Here is a 20,451-nt window from a genome sequence, read left to right as displayed (position 1 = left end):
CAAGAAGAAGAGTCACCATCTTGGCAGGGGTAAGTGGCAGGGATCAGCAAGAAAGTATAAGGGCTGTTGTTAGATAAAGAGAGGACTATGTATGGAATTCAGATGATTTGCCTGGGCACTTCTTGGAACTCCCTTGCCCAGTTGTAACTGAGTGGATTAGTGCAGTAATTTAAACCTTTTGTGCTCCCCAATCTGTCTCAGTGTCTGCTTACCTTAAGACCCAACTAACACACTGATAATTTTGTTTGGGTCTATTATATCCTTACAAATGTTTTGTCTACCTTATCTAGGTTTGGGAGATGTTTGTTAAAGTCTCTTTTATTAATGTGTCTATTTATCCTGTTTTTTTGTTTTTGTTTTTGTTTTTTGGTTTTTTTTGGCTTTATGAAAGTTGCCGCTCTGTTACAAGATGTCTTCAGCTTGGATCGTTCCCATATACAAAGTTTTCAGTTACCGTGTTTTAATGAAATTAACACCAGTTCCTCAACAAAATGATTCAAATTTTGCTTATGATGGTATGTTAATTGTAATTGCATAAAGTGTTAATTTTGCAGCAAGCTCTTCACTTCACAAATTACTAAATAACAATGCTTGTCATGGTCAGTGGCCAATTCTGTTTGGACATTGTACATCTGTGTCAAAGCATTCAGGTCAGGGACAGAGAGCAAAGCATGTCGTTGTGCTGTCTTCTTGCCTCCCAGTGATAAACCCATGTGACGTTTTACAAAAACTGATAATCAAAACAGGGAATTGGCCAACAAAGATAAAAGCGCAACAAAGACACTCAAGTGATAATGCTGGAAGTGAAATTTGGGTCAAATATAAATGTCATAAAAGTTATATAGGAGTTATAGAAGAAATAGTTAACTGCAGAATTGTTGACATTACTGTTGCTTAAGGGACTCTAGATATGCAGTCAGGGAAACTTAGTGAAGACAAACTTATTGAAATAAATAAGTTTTTATGGCAAGCGCCCCAGAAAAAAACGATACTGGCACAAAACTTCACATTAAAGGAATGCCTGAAAGTATTTCATAACACTGGGAACACAAAGGATACATTGTTGGAAGTAATTCAAACTTAGATGAATGACAATTTGCCAAGGTGTAGAAATAAATTTCATGTGTATCATAAATTACACAGGGAAGAAGCAAGCACCCTTGATGTTTTTTCTTGATAAGTCTTTCGAAAAGAAATAAAACACTTTAATTTTCAGTTTTCAATATTATAAATCATACTAAATGTTAGTTTTTTACTATTTTTATTTCCCCACACATTTATAAGAATTTGTTTCTACCAGAATTTTCACTTTTTTTAATGTTTATTTATTTTTGAGAGAGAGGGAGAGAGAGCGCGCACACTAAGGGCAGAGAGAGAGGGAGACAGAGGATCTGAAGCAGGCTCTGTGCCAACAGCAGAGAGCCCAATGCGGGGCTCAAACTCACAAACCATGAGATCACGATCTGAGCCCAAGTCAGATGCTTAACCACCCAGGTGCCCCTCCACCAAAACTTTTAAAGGCTATGGAACAATCACAATCTTTCCCATTGTTTATTAAGAGTGCTTTCCATAGTTTGTTTGCATGGCCATATTTACAATAATTCATTACCATACAAAGTGAAGCCTGCCTGTATTTGGTTCCAATTTCTCTACATCCTTGCCAACAGGTATTTTCTGTCTTGCTCATTCATAGCTATTCTAGTGGGTGTGAAGTGGTGTCTCATGGTGGTTTTGACTTGCATTTCCCTAATGACTAATGTCGTTGAGCATCTTCTCATGTACTGATTAGAAATTTGTATATCTTCTTTGGAAAAATATCCACATATTTTGCCCATTTAAAAATTATGTTCATTTCTTTATTTTTCACTGGAATCTATTGGTTAGCTCATCTGATTTTTTTTTTAATAGGGGAATTAAGCCCATTTACATTTATCCATTGGTCTCTGAATTTTGTTACAGTGTTTTACAATGTAGCCTCTTTTCTTTGCCTTTTTTCTCCTTTTTAGTATTGCATTGTAGTTCTGGTTGTAAACATTATACTAACATCTTTATGTAATGTTCTAAGTACTCTTTTTTTTTTTTTTTTAATGTTTTTATTTTATTTTTGAGACAGAGAGACAGAGCATGAGTGGGGGAGGGGCAGAGAGAGAGGGAGACACAGAATCCGAAGCAGGCTCCAGGCTGTGAGCTGTCAGCACAGAGCCGGACCTGGGGCTCAATCTTCTCAACCGTGAGATCATGACCTGAGCTGAAGTCGGTTGCTTAACCAACTGAGCCACCCAGGCACCCGTCTAAGTACTCTTTCTTTAAAACTGGCTGTTGTTTTGCTAACATGTAAGCAATTTTGAAATTGCTTACTGGCCTCTTCTTTCTCACTATGTAGCCACTAGTTTTATCCCTAGTGTCAATTTGTGTAAAGTTTCGTTTTTGATTTGTCGGCTTTGAGTGATATCTTTTTAGCTAATACCACTGATGCAGTCAGTTCACTTATTTAACTTCGTACCTATTCAACCCTTTCCTCCCATTTTTTGTTAATTGTATTAGTTTTACATTATCAGAGCATCTGATTTTGTCTCTCATTTTTACTCCTTCTTTACTCCCAACTCTTACAACACCCAACCCTTGGACTATATGCCAAAGCTTCTATAACCATTTTGTGATTATCCAAAAATTGTTTTCTGGTAAATTCCTCAATCAAGGCTCATGGGAAAAAAATATTTTCCTGAGTATTAACTTGCTTTTAACAATTTGTGTGAACTTTATACCTGGGCAGTTTGGACATAAAAACTCTTGAAAATCCTTTTATTGAGTATATTTAAAATGTTGCTTCCAAGAAGTCTAATGCCAATGTCAATTTGACTTTATCTTACGAGTGACTTGGATTTTTTTTGCCTAGATGTCCAAATGATTTTGTCTCTCTTGTTCTTAAGATCCAACAGCTTTACTGGGGCAGGTCTTGGTGTTGGACTCCTCTGGGTTGAATTTGACAGTGTTTCCTTTCAAATGTGTATTTTCAAGGGTTTTTTTTTTTTTTTTTTCCGGGTAAGTTTTGTCAAATTAGTTTTCCATTTGTGTTCTGTTCCATATCTTTGATTTTTATCAGGAACTGTAGTTAATATATATTCAATCATTCTTGCCTATCTTCTGTCTCTTTTGTTTTATCTCAAATGTTTTTTTATCTTTTATTTTTTTCTATTTTTCTATTTACTATTTTTCTTTACTGTGTTTTTCATGGTTGACTTTTCAGCTTGTACTCATTCTAATTTAGTCTTTTCCAAAATTTTTTCCTAATACTACTTGAGTTTCATGTCCTCCTGTTGTCTTACTGTATCACTTTTGAGATCTTCTATTGCATTTATGAGTTGTGTCCTGACAAAGCTTTGATCATTTAAAAAAATTCTTATATCTCATTTTCAATTGTTAGGTTACAGGTTCTGTCTGCTTTGGGGCCACAATTTTCTACTGTATTCTCACTCGTTGCAGTTTTGCTCAGTTCATTTTTTGTTTCCTTTTCCTTGTAATAACTTTGGGGCTAGTTTATTATATTAGGCTTCTCTAGAGAAACAGAGTCAACAGAAGATACACACACACACAGACAGAGGTATATATGGGATTTATTATAGGAATTGGCTCATGTGGTTATGGAGGCCTAGAAGTCCCACCATCTGCACTCTATAAGCAGGAGAACTGGGAAAGCTAGTGGCGTAATTCCATCCAAGTCCAAATGCCTGAGAACTAGGAGCTCCGAAGCCTGAGAGCCGGAGATAGACATCCCTGTTATCCCTGTTAGAGAGAGGGAAGGGGCACCTGGGTGGCTCAGTCTGTTAAGCCTGACTCTTGATATTGGCTTAGGTCATATCACAGGAACATGAGAATGAGCCCCCTCATCAAGCTCCACACCAGGCTTTGTGCTGACAATGGGGAACCTGCCTGGGATTCTCTCTCTCCCTCTCTCTTTCTGCCACTCCCCTGTTCGTTATCTCTCTCTCAAAATGAATGAACTTAAAAAGAGAGAGAGAGGGAGAGAGGGAAATCATTCTTCTTCTTTTTGTTTCATTTGGACCCCTGGAGGATTGGATGATACCTCCAGAGGATGTGAGGATAGCTATGTTCAGTCTACTGAATCAAACTCTAATCTTTTCCAGAAACACCCTCACAGATACATCCAGAAATTATGTTGCAACAGCTATCCAGGCATCCCTTAGGCCTCTCAAGTTGATATAAAAAAACTAACCATCACAGGTGGTGCCAGGGTGGCTCAGTCGGTTAAGCATCTGATCTTTTTTTTTTAATCTTAATTTTTTAATGTTTTTTAAATTTATTTTTGAGACAGAGAGAGACAGAGCATGAGTGGGGGAGGGGCAAAGAGAGAGGGAGACACAGAATCCGAAGCAGGCTCCAGGCTCTGAGCTGTCAGCACAGAGCCCGACACAGGGCTCAAACCCATGAACACTGAGATCATGACCTGAGCCGAAGTTCAACGCTTAACCAACTGAGCCACCCAGGTGCCCCAAGCATCTGATTCTTGATTCTGGCTAAGGTCATGATCTCACCATTTGTCAGATAGAGCCCTTTCAGCACAGAGCCTGCTTGGGATTCTGTCTCTCTCCTCTCTCTGCCCCTTCCTGCTTGTTCTCTCTCAAAACAAATAAATAAATACATTTAAAAAATTAACCATCACAATTATATTATTTAAGTAATGTGGGGCTTGAACTCACAACCCTGAGATCAAGAGTGAGATGCTTACCCGACTGAGCCATCCCAATGATGCCCCAATCAGAGTTATATATATTTTTTTGTAGTCAAACTTTTTTTTTTTAATATATGAAATTTATTGTCAAATTGGTTTCCATACATCACCCAGTGCTCATCCCAACAGGTGCCCTCCTCAATACCCATCAACCACCCTCCCCTCCCTCCCACCCCCCATCAGCCCTCAGTTTGTTCTGTTTTGAAGAGTCTCTTATGCTTTGGCTCTCTCCCACTCTAACCTTTTTTTTTTCCCTTCCCCTCCCCCATGGCACTTGTACCCCAATGTTTATAGCAGCACTCTCAACAATAGCCAAATTATGGAAAGGGCCTAAATGTCCATCAACTGATGAATGGATAAAGAAATTGTGGTTTATATATACAATGGAATACTACTTGGCAATGAGAAAGAATGAAATGTGGCCTTTTGTAGCAACCTGGATGGAACTGGAGAGTGTTATGCTAAGTGAAATAAGCCATACAGAGAAAGTTATATTCTTTTTTAAATGAGATGGATTTTCTGCAGGAGATATTTGTCATATCGGCAGAGATTGGCCAAGAAAATGTTCACAGCTTCACAGCTCAGAGTTACCTCCTCCATTTTTAATGTCAAATACTCAGATAATACTCTCTCTAATACTTATATGTTTAAATGTAGCATTTTGCTAATAGATTACTTTGTATATCACTCACGCATACAATCTGAATTCTCTCTCTTACTCACAGTATTGCTGCCATTCTCAATCTGGTTTGTTTTTAGTTTTCCATAGGGCGATTCTCTTTCTGTAATGAAGGCAGTATTTAATGGTTATTTATAAGAATACAGAGGACTTAGACTGCCACCACATTGTTGGATTCTCTCAAGACAGCAGTCTTTCACTGACCCTCAACTTAGAACATGTGAGGACTTCAGTTAACTCTGCTGTCAATTCTCAGTCCTGATTGTCCAGGATTTCTGTTGACTATGTTTCTCCCCACTTAAGGGTCATTAGCAATTTCTTAGTTCTGCAACTCTTAGTTCCCCTTTCACTTTCCACAACTTTCACTACACAGCCTTGCTGCTATTGGTGCTTTGGGTGTATCTGCCCAGACTTGGAAATTCATGGAGAGGCCCTGCTGCTACCTAGTTTTGTTAAACTTTGGGGTTTTTCTTTTGTTATCCTGGTTAGTGTATATGGTTTTCAGGAAGAGTATGGGGGAAATTCAGAAACTGTACTGTTGATGTGATTATACCACCTAACTCTGGGTATCTTTTTATTTTATTTATTTATTTGTTGTACTGAAATTTAAATTTTTTTTAATGTTTAAATGTTCATTTATTTTTGAGAGACAGAGCACAAGCAGGGGAGGTAGAGAGACAGAGGCAATGAGAGAGAGAGAGAGAGAGAGAGAGAGAGAGAATCCCAAGCAGGCTCTGACACAGGGCTTGATCTCCCAAACCGTGAGATCATAACCTGAGCCAAATCAAGAATCTGATGTTTAACCGACTTAGCCACCCAGGTGGCCCTAGAAAATTTAAATTTTAATGTAAATTGTGAACAATTGTGAACAATTGTATGATTTGTTTTTCCTAGTAGTGCCCACTCTAGTATAAGCATGGAGAAGATTCCTTAGTGACCTCTACCTGACAACTGTATTTTCATAACCAAACCCTTCCTTCACAGCCTCCAGTATTACCCTCCTAGAATATCGCACAGTCTTAAAACTAAAGCAAGGACTTTTTGTTTTAACTCCAGGTACCCTTTCCTTAAATGAAAGCATACACAGAAACTCCAACTGAAATATCACAACTATCCAAGTTTGACACTTTCCTCCCTCTCTGATCTACTTTTCTTCCTGAGGCTCTCTGGTACTTAGACCAAAATCACTTAAGTAAAAAGAAAGAAAGCTCTAAATTTTAAGAGTAATGGTATAGAAACAGAAGGAAATCACAATGATTTTACAAAGGTTCAATCTCAGGAGATTTGGATTCAAGATCCGGGCTGAAATCCCAGAAATTTATATTTTGTTAATAGTCTTTAGGTGATTCTAACACAATCAAGTTTGAGAACCATTACACTAGATTTAATGCTGTCCAATATAGTAGCCACTAGCCACACATGATGATTTAAATTTAATTAAAATCAAATAAACTTAAAAATCCTGGTGTTCAGTTGCACTAGCCACATTTTAAAAGTTCAATAGCTGCATGGGGACAGTAATTACCATAGTGGAGGGCAAATAGAGAACATTCCCATCATTGCAGAGTTCTCCTGGACACTGCTGCCCTAGACGACTCTGTCCACAGTGGAGTGTACATACTCAATGAAATCCATAGATTCATGTGGAAAATCTTTAAATAGAAATATTCTAGGGGCACCTGGGTGGCTCAGTTGGTTAAGCACCCAACTTTGACTCAGGTCATGATCTCGTGGTTCCTGGGTTCAAGTCCCGTATTGGGCTCTGTGCTTACAGCTCAGAGCCTGGAGCTGCTTTGGATTCTGTGTCTCCCTCTCTCTGACTGTCCCCTGCTCACGCTCTCCCTCCCAAAAATAAATAAACATTTATGGGGCACCTGGGTGGCTCAGTCGGTTAAGTGTCCGACTTTGGCTCAGGTCATGATCTCATGGCTCGTGAGTCTAAGCTCCATGTCAGGCTCTATGCTGACAACTCAGAGCTTGAAGCCTGCTTCAGATTCTGCCTCCCTCTCCCTCTGCTCCTCCCCTGCTCATACTCTGTATGTGTGTGTGTGTGTCTCTCTCTCTCTCTCAAAAATAAACATTGAAAAAATTTATTAAAAAATAAACATTTATAAATAAATAAATAAATAAATAAATAGAAATATAATTATTTTTCAGCTGATTTTTAAAATCTCCATTTTTGGGCAATGTTTTATAATGTATTTAATACATTAGTATAGTACTGAATATAAAAAATTCTCTCTAGGGGCACCTGGGTGGCTTAGTCAGTTAAGTGTCTGACTTTGGCTCAGGTCATGATCTCACCATTTATGAGTTCAAGCCCCATGTTGGGCTCTGTGCTGATGGCTCAGAGCCTGGAGCTTGCTTCGGATTCTGTGTCTCCCTCTCTCTTGGCCTTTCTCCTGTTCATGCTGTCTCTCTCTCTCAAAAATAAATGAACGTTGAAAAAAAATTTTTAAAAAAATAAAAAATTCTCTCTATATATCAGTTCATGCTTAAAAATTATTTACTGATGGGGCACCTGGGTGGCTCAGTCGGTTGAGTGTCCGACTTTAGCTCAGGTCATGATATCAGGGTTTGTGGGTATGAGCCCCATATCGGGCTCTGTGGAGCCTAGAGCCTGCCTCAGATTCTGTGTCTCCCCCCTCTCTGCTCCTCCCCAGCTCATACTGTCTCTATTTCTCTCAAAAATAAATAAACATTAAAATTTTTTTAAAAATTAAAAAAATATATTTACTGATGGAATGTATGGTCAAAAAGTTTGGAGACCATTACACCAAATACCTATGTCTGTTAAAGAATTTGAGCTGAGAAGGCTAACTTTTAACTAGAGCTCCTTTCTAGGTACAGATTTTTATACTTCAAACCCAAATCCCCAAACATGAGAAGTCCCTTTTTTCTTTGTAAATATACACATATAAGATATTTTATTTCAAAAAGCACAAGAACATTATACAAGTTTTAAATTTACATTTTGCAATAAAAGATATCAATATATGCATTATTTGTATAACTTCATCATGGATGGAATTTGAATCAGTGGTATAAACATGTCGCAGTCACTAAATATAGATCATCGTCACAGTGAACCAAAATGCATAGTTGTTATGAAATGACAAATGACCACTAAAGTGAACTCACAGCCCATACATCAACAAAATAAATTAATTATACAGATATACGTTTTTCTTCACTGTATCATTAAAATTCCTGTCAGCCCCTCACCAAAAACATGAGAAAAACATAGTTTTGGAGCCATCCTGTTGAACCAGTTCCTCCACATAACTACACTAATGAAAATAAAGTGACTTTTTGCTCATTTGTGAGTAAACTCGATAAGCATAATTAAATTATTTGCAATGATGAGGGCAGACCACTATCATATTTGAATATAATTAGAAATCCCTAGGGCTGGGGGCAGCACTGAGACACGTGTTCATCTACAGTGCAGGGGTCTGAATCAATCTCAAAAGTGGAACTCAATATGAAATGGGTTCTTTGGCAGTAAAGGTCTGACTGGCCATTACAGGATAGTCCCTCTGGCAGCCTCAGAGCTTAAGCCCAGGATTTATGAAATGAATATAAAAAGACTAGAAACAAAGTCAGTATATCTTTGCTAAATTGGGGCCAATCAGGGCAGAAGTCAGTACCTCCTGTTGCCTATTTTGGCTCAGACTTACCAAGTCAGACAATCCATCCAAAAAAATTATCTAAGAAATAAAGGGAGATGTTCTTATCACTTAATCATACTGGCAAATTGGACAAACTGAATACTGAATTTTCTGATCCTCATTCATCAACTGTTACAGATTGCTCACTGGAGTTGTATCTATTTCCTGATACCTTCTGAATAATAATTATTCAAGTAGAAAATCATGATTGTGATTCTGATGCCTGTTCATGCCCATCCTTTACTGCAAAACCCACTTTACATAAAAAATACCAAAAAAATCTAACCCCAAATGTGCATCATCAATCACTGTGCAAATATACTTTTATTTGCTTGCCTTGGCTGAGCAAAAAGAAGACAGGAAAACATGTACACACGTTTATGACGTAGTCACCAAAGGCAAAATCAGATGATCTTTGAATGCATCTTTTCAAATTCATAACATTATTCCAGAGACAACAGAAGCTAAAATGGAAGATTTCAATTTATCTTCTATCTGCTGCTCATATCACAAGTTCTTGATATAAAAAGTTAAAGCCAAAAATCAAGAAGTCTATGCACGGATTCAGGAGAGCACTATTATTTATAAACAAGATGGCTCAACCACAGCATATTATAACAGGACACAGACTACTGATCACATGGCTTTTTTGGTTGTCTGTACTAGACATAAAACCAGAGTTTATGAAAACATTGTACACAGATAACGAAGGATTTGTCTTTAACAAAGACATAGGTTACAGAATTGGCTTAAATCTGATTGTTCTAATTTACAGCTGCCATGCTCCATTCATTGGGGGAATTTTCTTGTCCTCATTCTATAGACAGTTTTATATCAGAACTGCCTCAGGTTTTTAAGAGTCAAACAAGAGATAAGTGAACTCATTTTAGAAACTTGCCTTTGGAAATAGAAAGTATAATTTCAAAACTTAACAAAGCTATTTGTGGTAAAAGGAGAGGATTACACTTTCTTTGGCCCGTCAGGGATGAATAATGAATACATTATCCTAACTCTTCTTGAGGTCTACTGTGGGAAAAAAGCTTTTCCACAGTGGCAGAAATTTGTCTTAGAAGTGGCAACTCTGTCCATAGAACTGTTTAATTTCTGGCTGAAACACTAAGTGGCACATTAGGGGGAATTCCTTAAAAGAAATTTACTCTTCTGAAAACTTTCTCAACTGAAGTATACTGCATGGTTCCTGCAATTCCTCTTGAGCTGCAAGGAAGACTACCACAGATTAGAATCTTGTCAGTGTTCCAATGTCAGCTAAACGAAACTTGGGTGTGTGTGGGAAATACCAAATACAGAACTGTAGAAGAGTTAACCAACATATAAAAATGTCCATGACTGCTTGATGTGACTTCATTTACCAGGTGAATGAAATGACATGAAATGGGACAGATTATGAAGGGAAATGAGTTTTCTGGAAATAGCACAGTGAGACATTTGGGGTGAAGAAGAATTTTTTTAGTGTTCTGGAATATGAAACATTAATCTATGTCGTCCTTTTACTCCTTTAAGCATATTTTCACTAATTGAAAGCAATACTCCATTAAGGAATATTTTATTAATGTATGCAAATCTGGACATGGAGCAAAAGACCCTCCAACCCTTCCCCAGCCCTCAGAAAGAAAGATCTCCATAATTTTCAATCAGTCTTCATTACTGTCTTCACTTGTGATTGTCCCAAGGCAGAGTTGAAGCTCACAATAACTGCCAGTTGAATCCAAATAACATCTGATTAGTTTCCTGGCTCCTAGCAATCTCTTCTATAATGCAGTGCTGTTGCCACACCAAATGGAGCTTCCGATACCGTTCACGAGATAAATGAAGGGGATTGCCCCTCCTTCAGGAAAACAAAAAACACCAACATGTAAGTTTGAATCAAATAACTGCCCATATCTTTATTGCCTAAATTAGTTCAAACTTTAAAAAAAATTTTTTTGGGGGGTGGGGAGGGCTCCTGGGTGGCTCAGTCAGTTAAGCATCCGACTTCGGCTCAGGTCATGATCACACAGTTTGTAGGTTTGAGCCCCGCATTGGGCTCCGTGCTGAAAGCTCAGAGCCTGGAGTCTGCTTCAGAGTCTGTGTCTCTCTCTCCCTCTTTGCCCCTTTCCTGCTTGTGCTTGCTCTCTCTCTCTCTCTCAAAAATAAATAAAAACATAAAAATAAATAAATAAATAAATAATTTTTTTTAGAAATAAAAAAAAATTTTAATGCTTATTTATTTTTGGAGAGAGAGGGGGAGAGGCAGACAGATAGAGCATAAGCAGGGGAGGGGCAGAGAGAGAGGCAGACAGAATCTGAAGCAGGCTCCAGGTTCTGAGCTGTCAGCATAAAGCCCATTATGGGGCTTGAACTCACAAGCTGTGAGATCATGACCTGAGCCAAAATCAGTTGCTTAACTGATTGAGCCACCCAGGCGAGATGTTCTTAGAGCAGGGGGGTAATTACCAAGAGGGTTTCAAAAGGGATATTCTCCCTTCACTACTGATCACCATGAACTTAATAGGTTACTTAGCTGATGAAGCAGAAATTTACTCCTTGATTACTCAGAAAATAGGCAAAGTATATCATAGGCATTATTAGACCTCATTTAAATGGACAATGAGATTTATAACCCGAAGCAGCTTTATTCTTTTTTTGGGTACTTAGTCTGATAGAGCTTTAATGGCTTTTCAGCTTCATACAGTGTATTTAGCTTTAATTTCTGGTTTTTGTATAGTAGAGATTAAGTCTGAGGTATAGAATACTAAGCCCTCAAATTATATTCTGCTTCTCAGAAATATTTGCTAATTGTTGTCTTTATGACACAAAAAAAAACTTGCTGGTAATTAGCAAATATTTAAATAAAACCACTCCCCATCAATTCTAAGGTTGTACAGTTTGTAACACTGTAGAGCAGCTAATCCAAAATGACTAAAATTTGGCCGTTGCCAGTAACGGAGAACTGTGAGATTCTCATTCTGGAGGCACTCAAAGTGTCTCAGCTGATTGGGGATTTTCAAATTGCCTAATTAATTTAAAAATTCTGCTTCTTTGTACCTTTCTGGAACAACTCAGATTTCTTATCCTCAGTCATTAACTACTTTGAACCATTCAGCCTTTTTCTCCCTTAATCCAAAAACTACCTCCATACATAATTCTGTAGAAAGGTTGCTTAAAAATAACATAACATTCAAACATTAGAACAGCTGGGTGTCTTTAATTTTGGAAAAGTATTACCTTCACATTCTAAAGCAGCACAAAGCTGTTCAAAATTATGTGCTCCTCAGGATCATATCATATTTAATATTTTTAATTTGCAACTATTTAAAAATATCTTTCAATATTTAGCATTAGTTTCTGTGTTTAAAGAACTGTTACCATCCATGTACAATAATGTGACTACAATGAAACAAACAAACAAAAACTAATCTTACTTCAGGCCAGGGTCTGTTTCTCCATATTCATCCAAATAAGGGGCTGGATAGGCACAGCCTCTGGCTTTACCTTCAACCAGAACTACTCTGCATTCTCGGATTCTGAAGGACAAAAGAACCAAGAGGAAATATTATTAACTGCATGAGTGCAAATGATAGGCACTGCATCAAAGTTAATCTAGAGAAAAGATATGGCCAGTATCTGTCAGGAATTCAGTATAAAGACAGTAAACATAGACAAATAGACTAAACTGTGTTTTGTCTAAAAAAAGACAGTGAATATTGTTATTTTTATTGACATTATGGGAAAAATCAATGGGTTTAGGGAAACAGGACCATTAATACTGACTGAATATACTGAAGAGAGGAAGGAAGCTGTTCTACTTGAACCACAGATACCATGGAAAATGATGGCCAATGTTGTTTCTGTTCTGTTTCCTGACCCACGATCTGGAGTGGGAGGGAGCTTAACAGAAGCACAGAACAACATCTGATAACTTTGGGCCAGAAAAGAAGGTCAGCGAGGCAAGTGTTAATTAAGCCTTTTCTGGTCAGAGCCAGCCTCCAATAGTGCAAATTATAAAGAATCACTGCCACTTTGAAGGTACTTGGGACTCTTACAGTAGAAAAATGAAGACATACAAATAATGTTTGGGTATGTGTATACAGAAGGGATAGGTACTATAGAGTGACATTACAAAATAAGCAGTTGGAATAGGTAGTGGGTTTATTTGCTGTAGGTTCCCTAAAAGAAGAAAATAGGTATTTGGATGTGGCTTCCATGCATTCATTCACATTGTTCCAACAGATGCCTACAGGCAATGGTTAGGGAGACATGGGCTTACATAAACAGAAACTACAGTACATGGGGAGATGGAAAGAAAAAGCACACGCATCCACTTTGAATTTTCTCTCTCAGGCAACTTGCACTCTTCTTTCATAAACATGAAATAACTATGTTCCACTCTCAGTCTTTTGCAGAGAAACCAGGAAAAACAACAGTTGCTTTGATAGAGGAAATGAAGAAAATGAAAATATTCAAAGGACAACTTAAAATAGCAATGTACAGGTACTTTTTAAATATACTTGTTTTTAGGACTCCAAGCCCTTTCATTGTACCTGAGTGTTCTGTAACACCAGAGTAATCAATGCAAAGTCTATCATGCTTAAGACATTTCACAAAAAATTAAAATGTGGACAGAATCCTATGGGTTTTTTTGTCTGTTTTGATTCGGTTTTTTTGTTTGTTTTTGTTTTTTACTTATTCTGTAATATCTTCTCTAATGCAATTTCATGTGATCATTTCCTATCAACACACTATCCTACCATAATAGCTTCCAGATTGGATCCGGATTCCCTAAATTCATTATGAAGATTCCGAAACACTCACTACTCACTTTAGGAAAATGCAGACTCCAGCTCCACAGTGAAGTGCATGAAAAATGCAAGCTCCAACCTCTTCCCCATTCACAATTTCTTGGCAGCAAATGTTCTGAGAACACAGTATGGCTCCACAGAAAAGACAGAGGACAGGGTGCTTTCGTTCATCATCTGCAGACCGTGGGCACCTCAAAGGGAAAGAAAACAATCAGTGTGGTGGAAAAACAATAAAAGCATGACATATCCAGTTAGCAATGAAATGTGTTCATCACTGGCTGCTTTGTAGCAAACAAAGATCCTAAAACACAAGAAAACATTTAATTAGGTGATTCTTCTTTAATAAGGATGTAACAAAACAATCTCCTGATTAAGAAGATTTACTATTAAGTATATAGTGTCCTGATAATTCCATAGTTTGGCCATTAAATATGCCTCACTGACATTGTGATACATTTATAGAATCCAGTCTTCATCTGACATGACCAACTTATAGTCAGCTCCCTCCTCTGGATTGGTTTAGTCAAACTTATATCCTCAATATCAGAGGAATATGACCTTTTTAGGTGTACAATTTTTTTTTTTTTTAATCACAATGTGCAGTAAGGGTTCAGACACATTTCCTGTCCATTTAAGTATTGAGATCTTTAGGGCTGAAATGAGAGACTAGTCTTAAAGTTGATATACCCTCCATCTGGGAAACAAAGCAAGTCTTTAGGAAGGAAAAAGTGACAGAGTTGGCTTGCTTGAACCAAGCAGTACTTTGAGATCTGCCATTTTATGTAGTAGTATGCTATAGCCTTGCTACAATGCCCCCCAAAGGAGGCGGATCATTCTCTGAATTAAAGTGATAATGGCCACCCTGGAAAAAAGGAGCTTTCCACCCCTATCTCTGCCTTACAATGGACATAACAGAAACATCCAGAATTCCTTTATTTGGGCAGTAAAAAAATAAATGCAACCACTAAGCTGAGATCCAATGAGGTCAGAATAAAGAGCACCAAAATAATCTCCAATAGGGCATTAACAGTTTATTCTCTGATCCTTTGTTTTTCAGCGAAGATAAGAAAACCACCACTGTCTACTAGGAGCAGAAAGACTCTGTGCATAGATATTCCACCCATCTTCTGTAGATGAGGGGACTATTTCACTTCTAGGGGAAAGAATATAATTATAGCTCTTTTTGGATAAAGCTAGTATCTTTCACCTTTAGTGAAGGATGGCTGAGTCCTAGTCTCTAGTATCCTACAGAGGAAAATAAAGGTGATACCTAAAGTATAGTAACCAAGCAGCTTACCCTCCTATGGCAGAAATAGCTCAGTCTTTTTTTTTTTTTTTTTGAGAGAAGGCGCAAGTGAGTGAGGGGCAGAGAGAGAGAGAGAGAGAGGGAGGGAGAGAGTGGGGAGAGAGACAGAGACAGAGACAGAGACAGAGACCGAGATAGAGGGAAAGAGAAGAGGAGCTCACCTGACAGGGCTTGAGCTCAACAGAAGTTGGGCTCAAACTCAGGAACCACAAGATCATGCCTTAAGCCGAAGTCAGATGCTTAACCAACTGAGCCACCCATGTGACCCAGTCTTTTATTTATTTTTTAGGTTTATTTACTTATTTTTAGAGACAGTTTATGTCCTCAATATGACCTTGTTAGGTATACAATTTTTAAAAAATTTTTTTAATGTTCACTATTGTGAGAGACAGAGAGAGAGACAGAGAGACAGAGCACAAGTAGGGGAGGGGGAAGAGAGAGGGAGACACAGAATTCAAATCAGGCTTCAGATCTGTAGCTGTCAGCACAGAGCCTGATGTGGGGCTCAAACCCATGAACCGTGAGATCATGACCTTAGTCAAAGTCAGATACTTAACTGACTGAGCCACTCAGGTGCCCCCAATTTTTTTTTTTTATCATGATGTGCAGCAAGGGTTCAGACACATTTCCCATCCATTTTGTTGAATGTGGGTAGAGAATACAAGTGGGAGCGGGGGGAGAGAGAGTGGGAGAGAGACTCTCAATCAGGCTCCACGTGGAGCCTGACACAGGGCTCAATCTCACGACAGTGAGACCATGACCAGAGCCAAAATCAAGAGAGGGACACTTAACTGACTGAGCCATCTAGGTGCCCCCAAATGGCTCAGTCTTAACAGAAACTGATGGTGACAATAAAACTGGAGGAGATCATCAGATTTATTTTCATTTTTACTTGAAACCAGTAAGTAGTAATATCATCCAGGGGGATCTTCACTGTGATTAATGACTAACACTTTTCTCACATCCTCCTAAGAGCCAACAGCGATACTCTTTAATGCCAGGAAGATAATACTTATTCACTGGGATTCTGTGGTAGCAATACAGCCCTAAGATTAGGGGAATCACTGAATTTAGAGCTGGATGCAATCTCTGACATCACCTAGCTAATTTTTTGAGGGCTGGGAGGTAAATGATGCAACCATTTCTTTAGGTGGCTGAACTTCTGAACTTAACCTGCATGAGACAAGCAGCAAGGTAGCTAATACCAAGGTGAGTTCTATCTAGTAACAGAGACTGGAGAATGGGCTGCCCAAGGCCCTGCTGGGGCAGTTAAACTCCCTGGCTTCAGGGTTCAAAGCAGGGGTTATAACTGAATATGAGAATTTCCTCAGTCATGCTGTAGGGTAGTGATTCTCAGAGTAGGCCACCGTTGGGTTCTTCAAGCCCTAAAAATGATGATACACTGTAATCCCTATTTTTGGCCCCTTCAAATGACAGCAATTATTTAACTTATGACTAAGGACTATAATAGTCACTTTGCACACCAAGGCAGTTCATTAGAATTATTGATATCCTTAAAACAAAATTTAAGAATTCTTTGTGTTTTCTGAGAACTCTAATTAAAGTTTATTAAGAAGTTTGGCAGCTGTGCAATGCTTACTTAATATTACATAACTCCTAACTGAGCTTAGGAATCCTGCAGTTTAGGAAAAAGATGCTGTGTTACTGGTACATCAGCAATGAATTCTCGAATAGGTTTTGATTTTCAGACTGCTGACATTCTTGCCTTCTAATTACAAGTTACTGCTCATTTCATGTCATCATTATTAATCCGATTTGCTATGGGTGATGGTGTGATGCCACCTGAGTGTCAAGGATACATAATTGCATCAATTATGGCCTATTGGAATTTTGGCCTATTATTTCCAAGACATGATGCATTGTGATTCAAATATGAAATATTCACACACCAATGGTTAAGGCAGATATCAACAGAATTTCTATAGGGACATAGCTCATGAATTTATGCTATCTGAATAACTTACGTCATATTTAGCAAGTGTAAACTGTTACTTTATAGGATATTATTTTATCATACAGAATAAGGTATTTAACGTCATGCTATTTTCTTACAAAGGTAACTAATGGGTAATTCATACATGATATTAGTAATGAGTATAATGTAACTAGTGTATTTTACTTCTCACCAGTCTTTATCATCCAGATTTTTTTTTTGGAAAATAATCAGTGAAAAGGAAGAGGAAGATAAAAGAAAGTCTAAGAAACACTGTTTTACATTAGGTTTTAATCTGATTGAGGTGTGTGTGTGGCGGGGGGCATGGTGCCACACAAAGCTACGGAGGTTTACTCCTCTCTCTAGTATCAGGCTTAAACCTGAGCCACAATGCTATTATTTATTTTACTGTAATAATGGGCTTCCATATAAGATTTTGCTTGGAAAAAAAAAGTGGGGGTTCTTCAGTGTTATTTCAGTGAGGATGTGGTCACCTCACTGTAATGCACATAAAACAGTGCTTAAAGACACACATATAAAAGATATTTCTAAGAGAACTACTTGTTTGTAAAGTTGAAAACAGGGTTATTTCAGTGGATGGATGTGTTGACCACACTTGTACATGTAAAGATACATGAATAAATGATGATTCTTCGAGTGCTTAAAAAAACACAAAAGGCTCCTGTAGCTTTAAAAAAAAAATTGAGGAGAGATGTCATAGAAGATGGTGGAGTAAGGAGCTCCAGGAATTGGTTCCTCTACCAATACAACTGTTGATCTGGCAAGAACTGTCTGAAGCAACTATTTTGGAACTTGGAATCTAGGTGATCATTGCAGCATCCACAGGAGTGCTTAACAAAGAAAGAGGCTGGTAAATTTTAGTAAATTTTGGCTTTTTGTGTAGTGGCTACCACCCCCTCAAAAAAATGAGGGTTGTCCTCAAAACTCAGGGTTGTTTACTTCTTCCTGGCAGTTCACTCAGGGGCTGACACACACACTGGCTATTGTTTCAACTTCTATGGGCTGAAGGGACTTCCTTGGCGGTGATGGCAGAGGGGACTTAAAGAGACAGAATATTCTTTATATTTTTTCTTATTGGATCCAGAAATTTAAGGAAATCTGTCAGTTCACTGGCTGACGGCAGCAAAAATGGAACAGAGACTTCAGTGAACACATAATAAGGAATACAGTCTCTGCAAAAACCAGTCTGGTCACTAAACAAACAGACAACTACAGCCTTCATCAAGTAACAGTGGCAATTCCAGGGGAGGGGGTAGAATCTGATTTCCAGAGCTACTACATTACAATATTCAAAACGTCCAGTTCTCACCAAAACTCACAAAGCTTACAAAGAAACAGAAATGATGGCCTATTCACAGGAAAAAAAGAAACTGACAGAAATCATCCCTGAGGAAGCCCAGACATGACACTTGTTAATAATCAAAGATTCTAAATTAACACTTAAATGAGTTCAAAGAGCTGATGGAAACCATTGACAAAGAACTAAAGGAAATTAGGAAAACACATGAAAGAGTAGGAAATACTAGCAAAGAGAAATTATAAAAAAAAGAAACAAATAGAAAAGTACAACAGCTGAAATAAAAAACCTACTAAAGGGGTTTAACTGCATATCTGAGCTGGCAGAAGAATCAGTGAATTTTAAGACGGGATAGTTAAAATTACTGAGGAAGAGGAGCAGAAAGAAATAAGAATGAATAAAAAGGAACAGAGGGATTTATGGGACACCATCAAGCATACCAACATACACACATATTATGAGAGTCACAGAAGGAGCAGCAAGTGAAAAAATATTTTTTTGAAGAAATAATGGCCCAAACTCCTCAAATTTGTTGAAAAACATGAATTTACATGTCAGGAGTGAAACTGAACTACAAACAGGACAAATTCAAAGAGATTCACACAGAAGACATATTATGATCAAGCTGTCAAAAGTCAGAGACAAAGAAAGAAGCTTGAAAGCAGCAAGAAAAGCAATTCATCACATACAAGGAATCCTCAATAAAATTAACAGCTGAAACCATGGAGGCTAGAAGGCAGTAGGATACATGTAATGTCCTCAAAGAAAAAAAGCTGTCAACTAAGAATTCTACACCTGCCAAAACTATCTTTTAAAAACAAAGGAGAAATGAAGACATTCCCAGACCAACAAATGCTAAGGAAGTTCATCGCTGCTAGGCCTGTCTTACAAGAAGTAATAAAGGGAGTCCTTCAAGCCAAAACAGAAAAACACCAATGGCAACTTGCAGCCATGTAAAAAAAATATAGATAACTGGTAAAACTAACTACACATGTAAGTATAAAAGCTAGTATTATTATAACTTTGGAAAAATGACTCCTCTTTTTTTGTTTACTATATTATTTAAAAGACAAATGAACAAACCATCATTATAAATCTACATTAACATGCACAGAATGCATAAAAATGTAATCTGTGACCTCAACGACATAAAGAAGGGAGAAAAAATTAGAAAGGAACAGTTAATTATGCAGCTGAAACTATGATGTTGTCAAGTCAAACTAAATTTAGAATGTTAAAAAAAAAATAAATTTAGGATGTTAACTGTAATCCCTATGGATACCCAGGTAAGTTGTAGGGTACACACAAAAATCAACTGTGTTTCAATACACCAGCAATGGAACAATCCAAAAAGGAAATTAAGAAAAATAATTGCAGGGGCGCCTGGGTGGCTCTGTTGGTTAAGTGTCTGACTCTTGGTTTTGGCTCAGGTCATGATCTCATGGTTTCATGAGTTTGAGCCCCATGTTGGGCCCCATGCTGACAGTGCGGAGTCTGCTTGGGATTCTCTGTCTTCCTGTCCCTCTGCCACTCCCCCACTTGCATGGTCTCTCTCTCAAAATAAATAAATAAACTTAAAAAAAAAGATAAATAATTTCATTCACAATAGCATCTAAAATACTAAAATATCCAGGAATAAATTTAACCAAAGAGGGCAAGACTTGTACACTGGAAACTACAAAATACTGCAGAAAGAAATTAAAGAAGGTCTAAATATGGGAAGGCATCCATGTTCATGGACTGGAGTACTTAATATTATTAAGATGGCAATACTCCCCAAAGTAATCTATAGGATTAATTTAATCTCTATTAAAATTCTAACTGCCTTTTTGCAGAAATGGAAAAGCCAATCCTCATATTTGTATGTAACTTCAAGGGGCCCCAAATAATTAAAACAACACTGAAAAAGAAAAATAAAGTTGGAAGGCTCACATGTAACAATTTTAAAACTTCTTTTACAAAGCTATAGTAACT

The 20,451-nt window shown here is 37.7% G+C and overlaps 1 protein-coding gene across 1 annotated transcript in view; it reads right to left on the bottom strand.

Annotated features, from left to right (window-relative positions):
* Positions 1–9,151: 9,151 nt before the first annotated feature.
* UBR1 (ubiquitin protein ligase E3 component n-recognin 1) overlaps positions 9,152–20,451 on the bottom strand; it is a 132,113-nt gene continuing 120,813 nt past the window's right edge. The window contains exons 45-47 of the mRNA XM_053889137.1: positions 13,920–14,090; positions 12,523–12,624; positions 9,152–10,946 (exon numbers count right to left, since the gene is read on the bottom strand). Of these exons, the coding sequence (XP_053745112.1) occupies positions 10,805–10,946; positions 12,523–12,624; positions 13,920–14,090 (415 nt within the window). The 3' untranslated portion in view covers positions 9,152–10,804. The remainder of the gene's footprint in view (positions 10,947–12,522; positions 12,625–13,919; positions 14,091–20,451) is intronic.

Source organism: Panthera pardus, unplaced genomic scaffold (genome assembly GCF_024362965.1).
Source record: "Panthera pardus isolate Hobbes unplaced genomic scaffold, ASM2436296v1 HiC_scaffold_24, whole genome shotgun sequence".
NCBI classification, from domain to species: domain Eukaryota; kingdom Metazoa; phylum Chordata; class Mammalia; order Carnivora; family Felidae; genus Panthera; species Panthera pardus.
The sequence above is the reverse complement of the archived record's forward strand: the minus strand, read 5'-3'. Positions and strand labels throughout refer to the sequence as shown.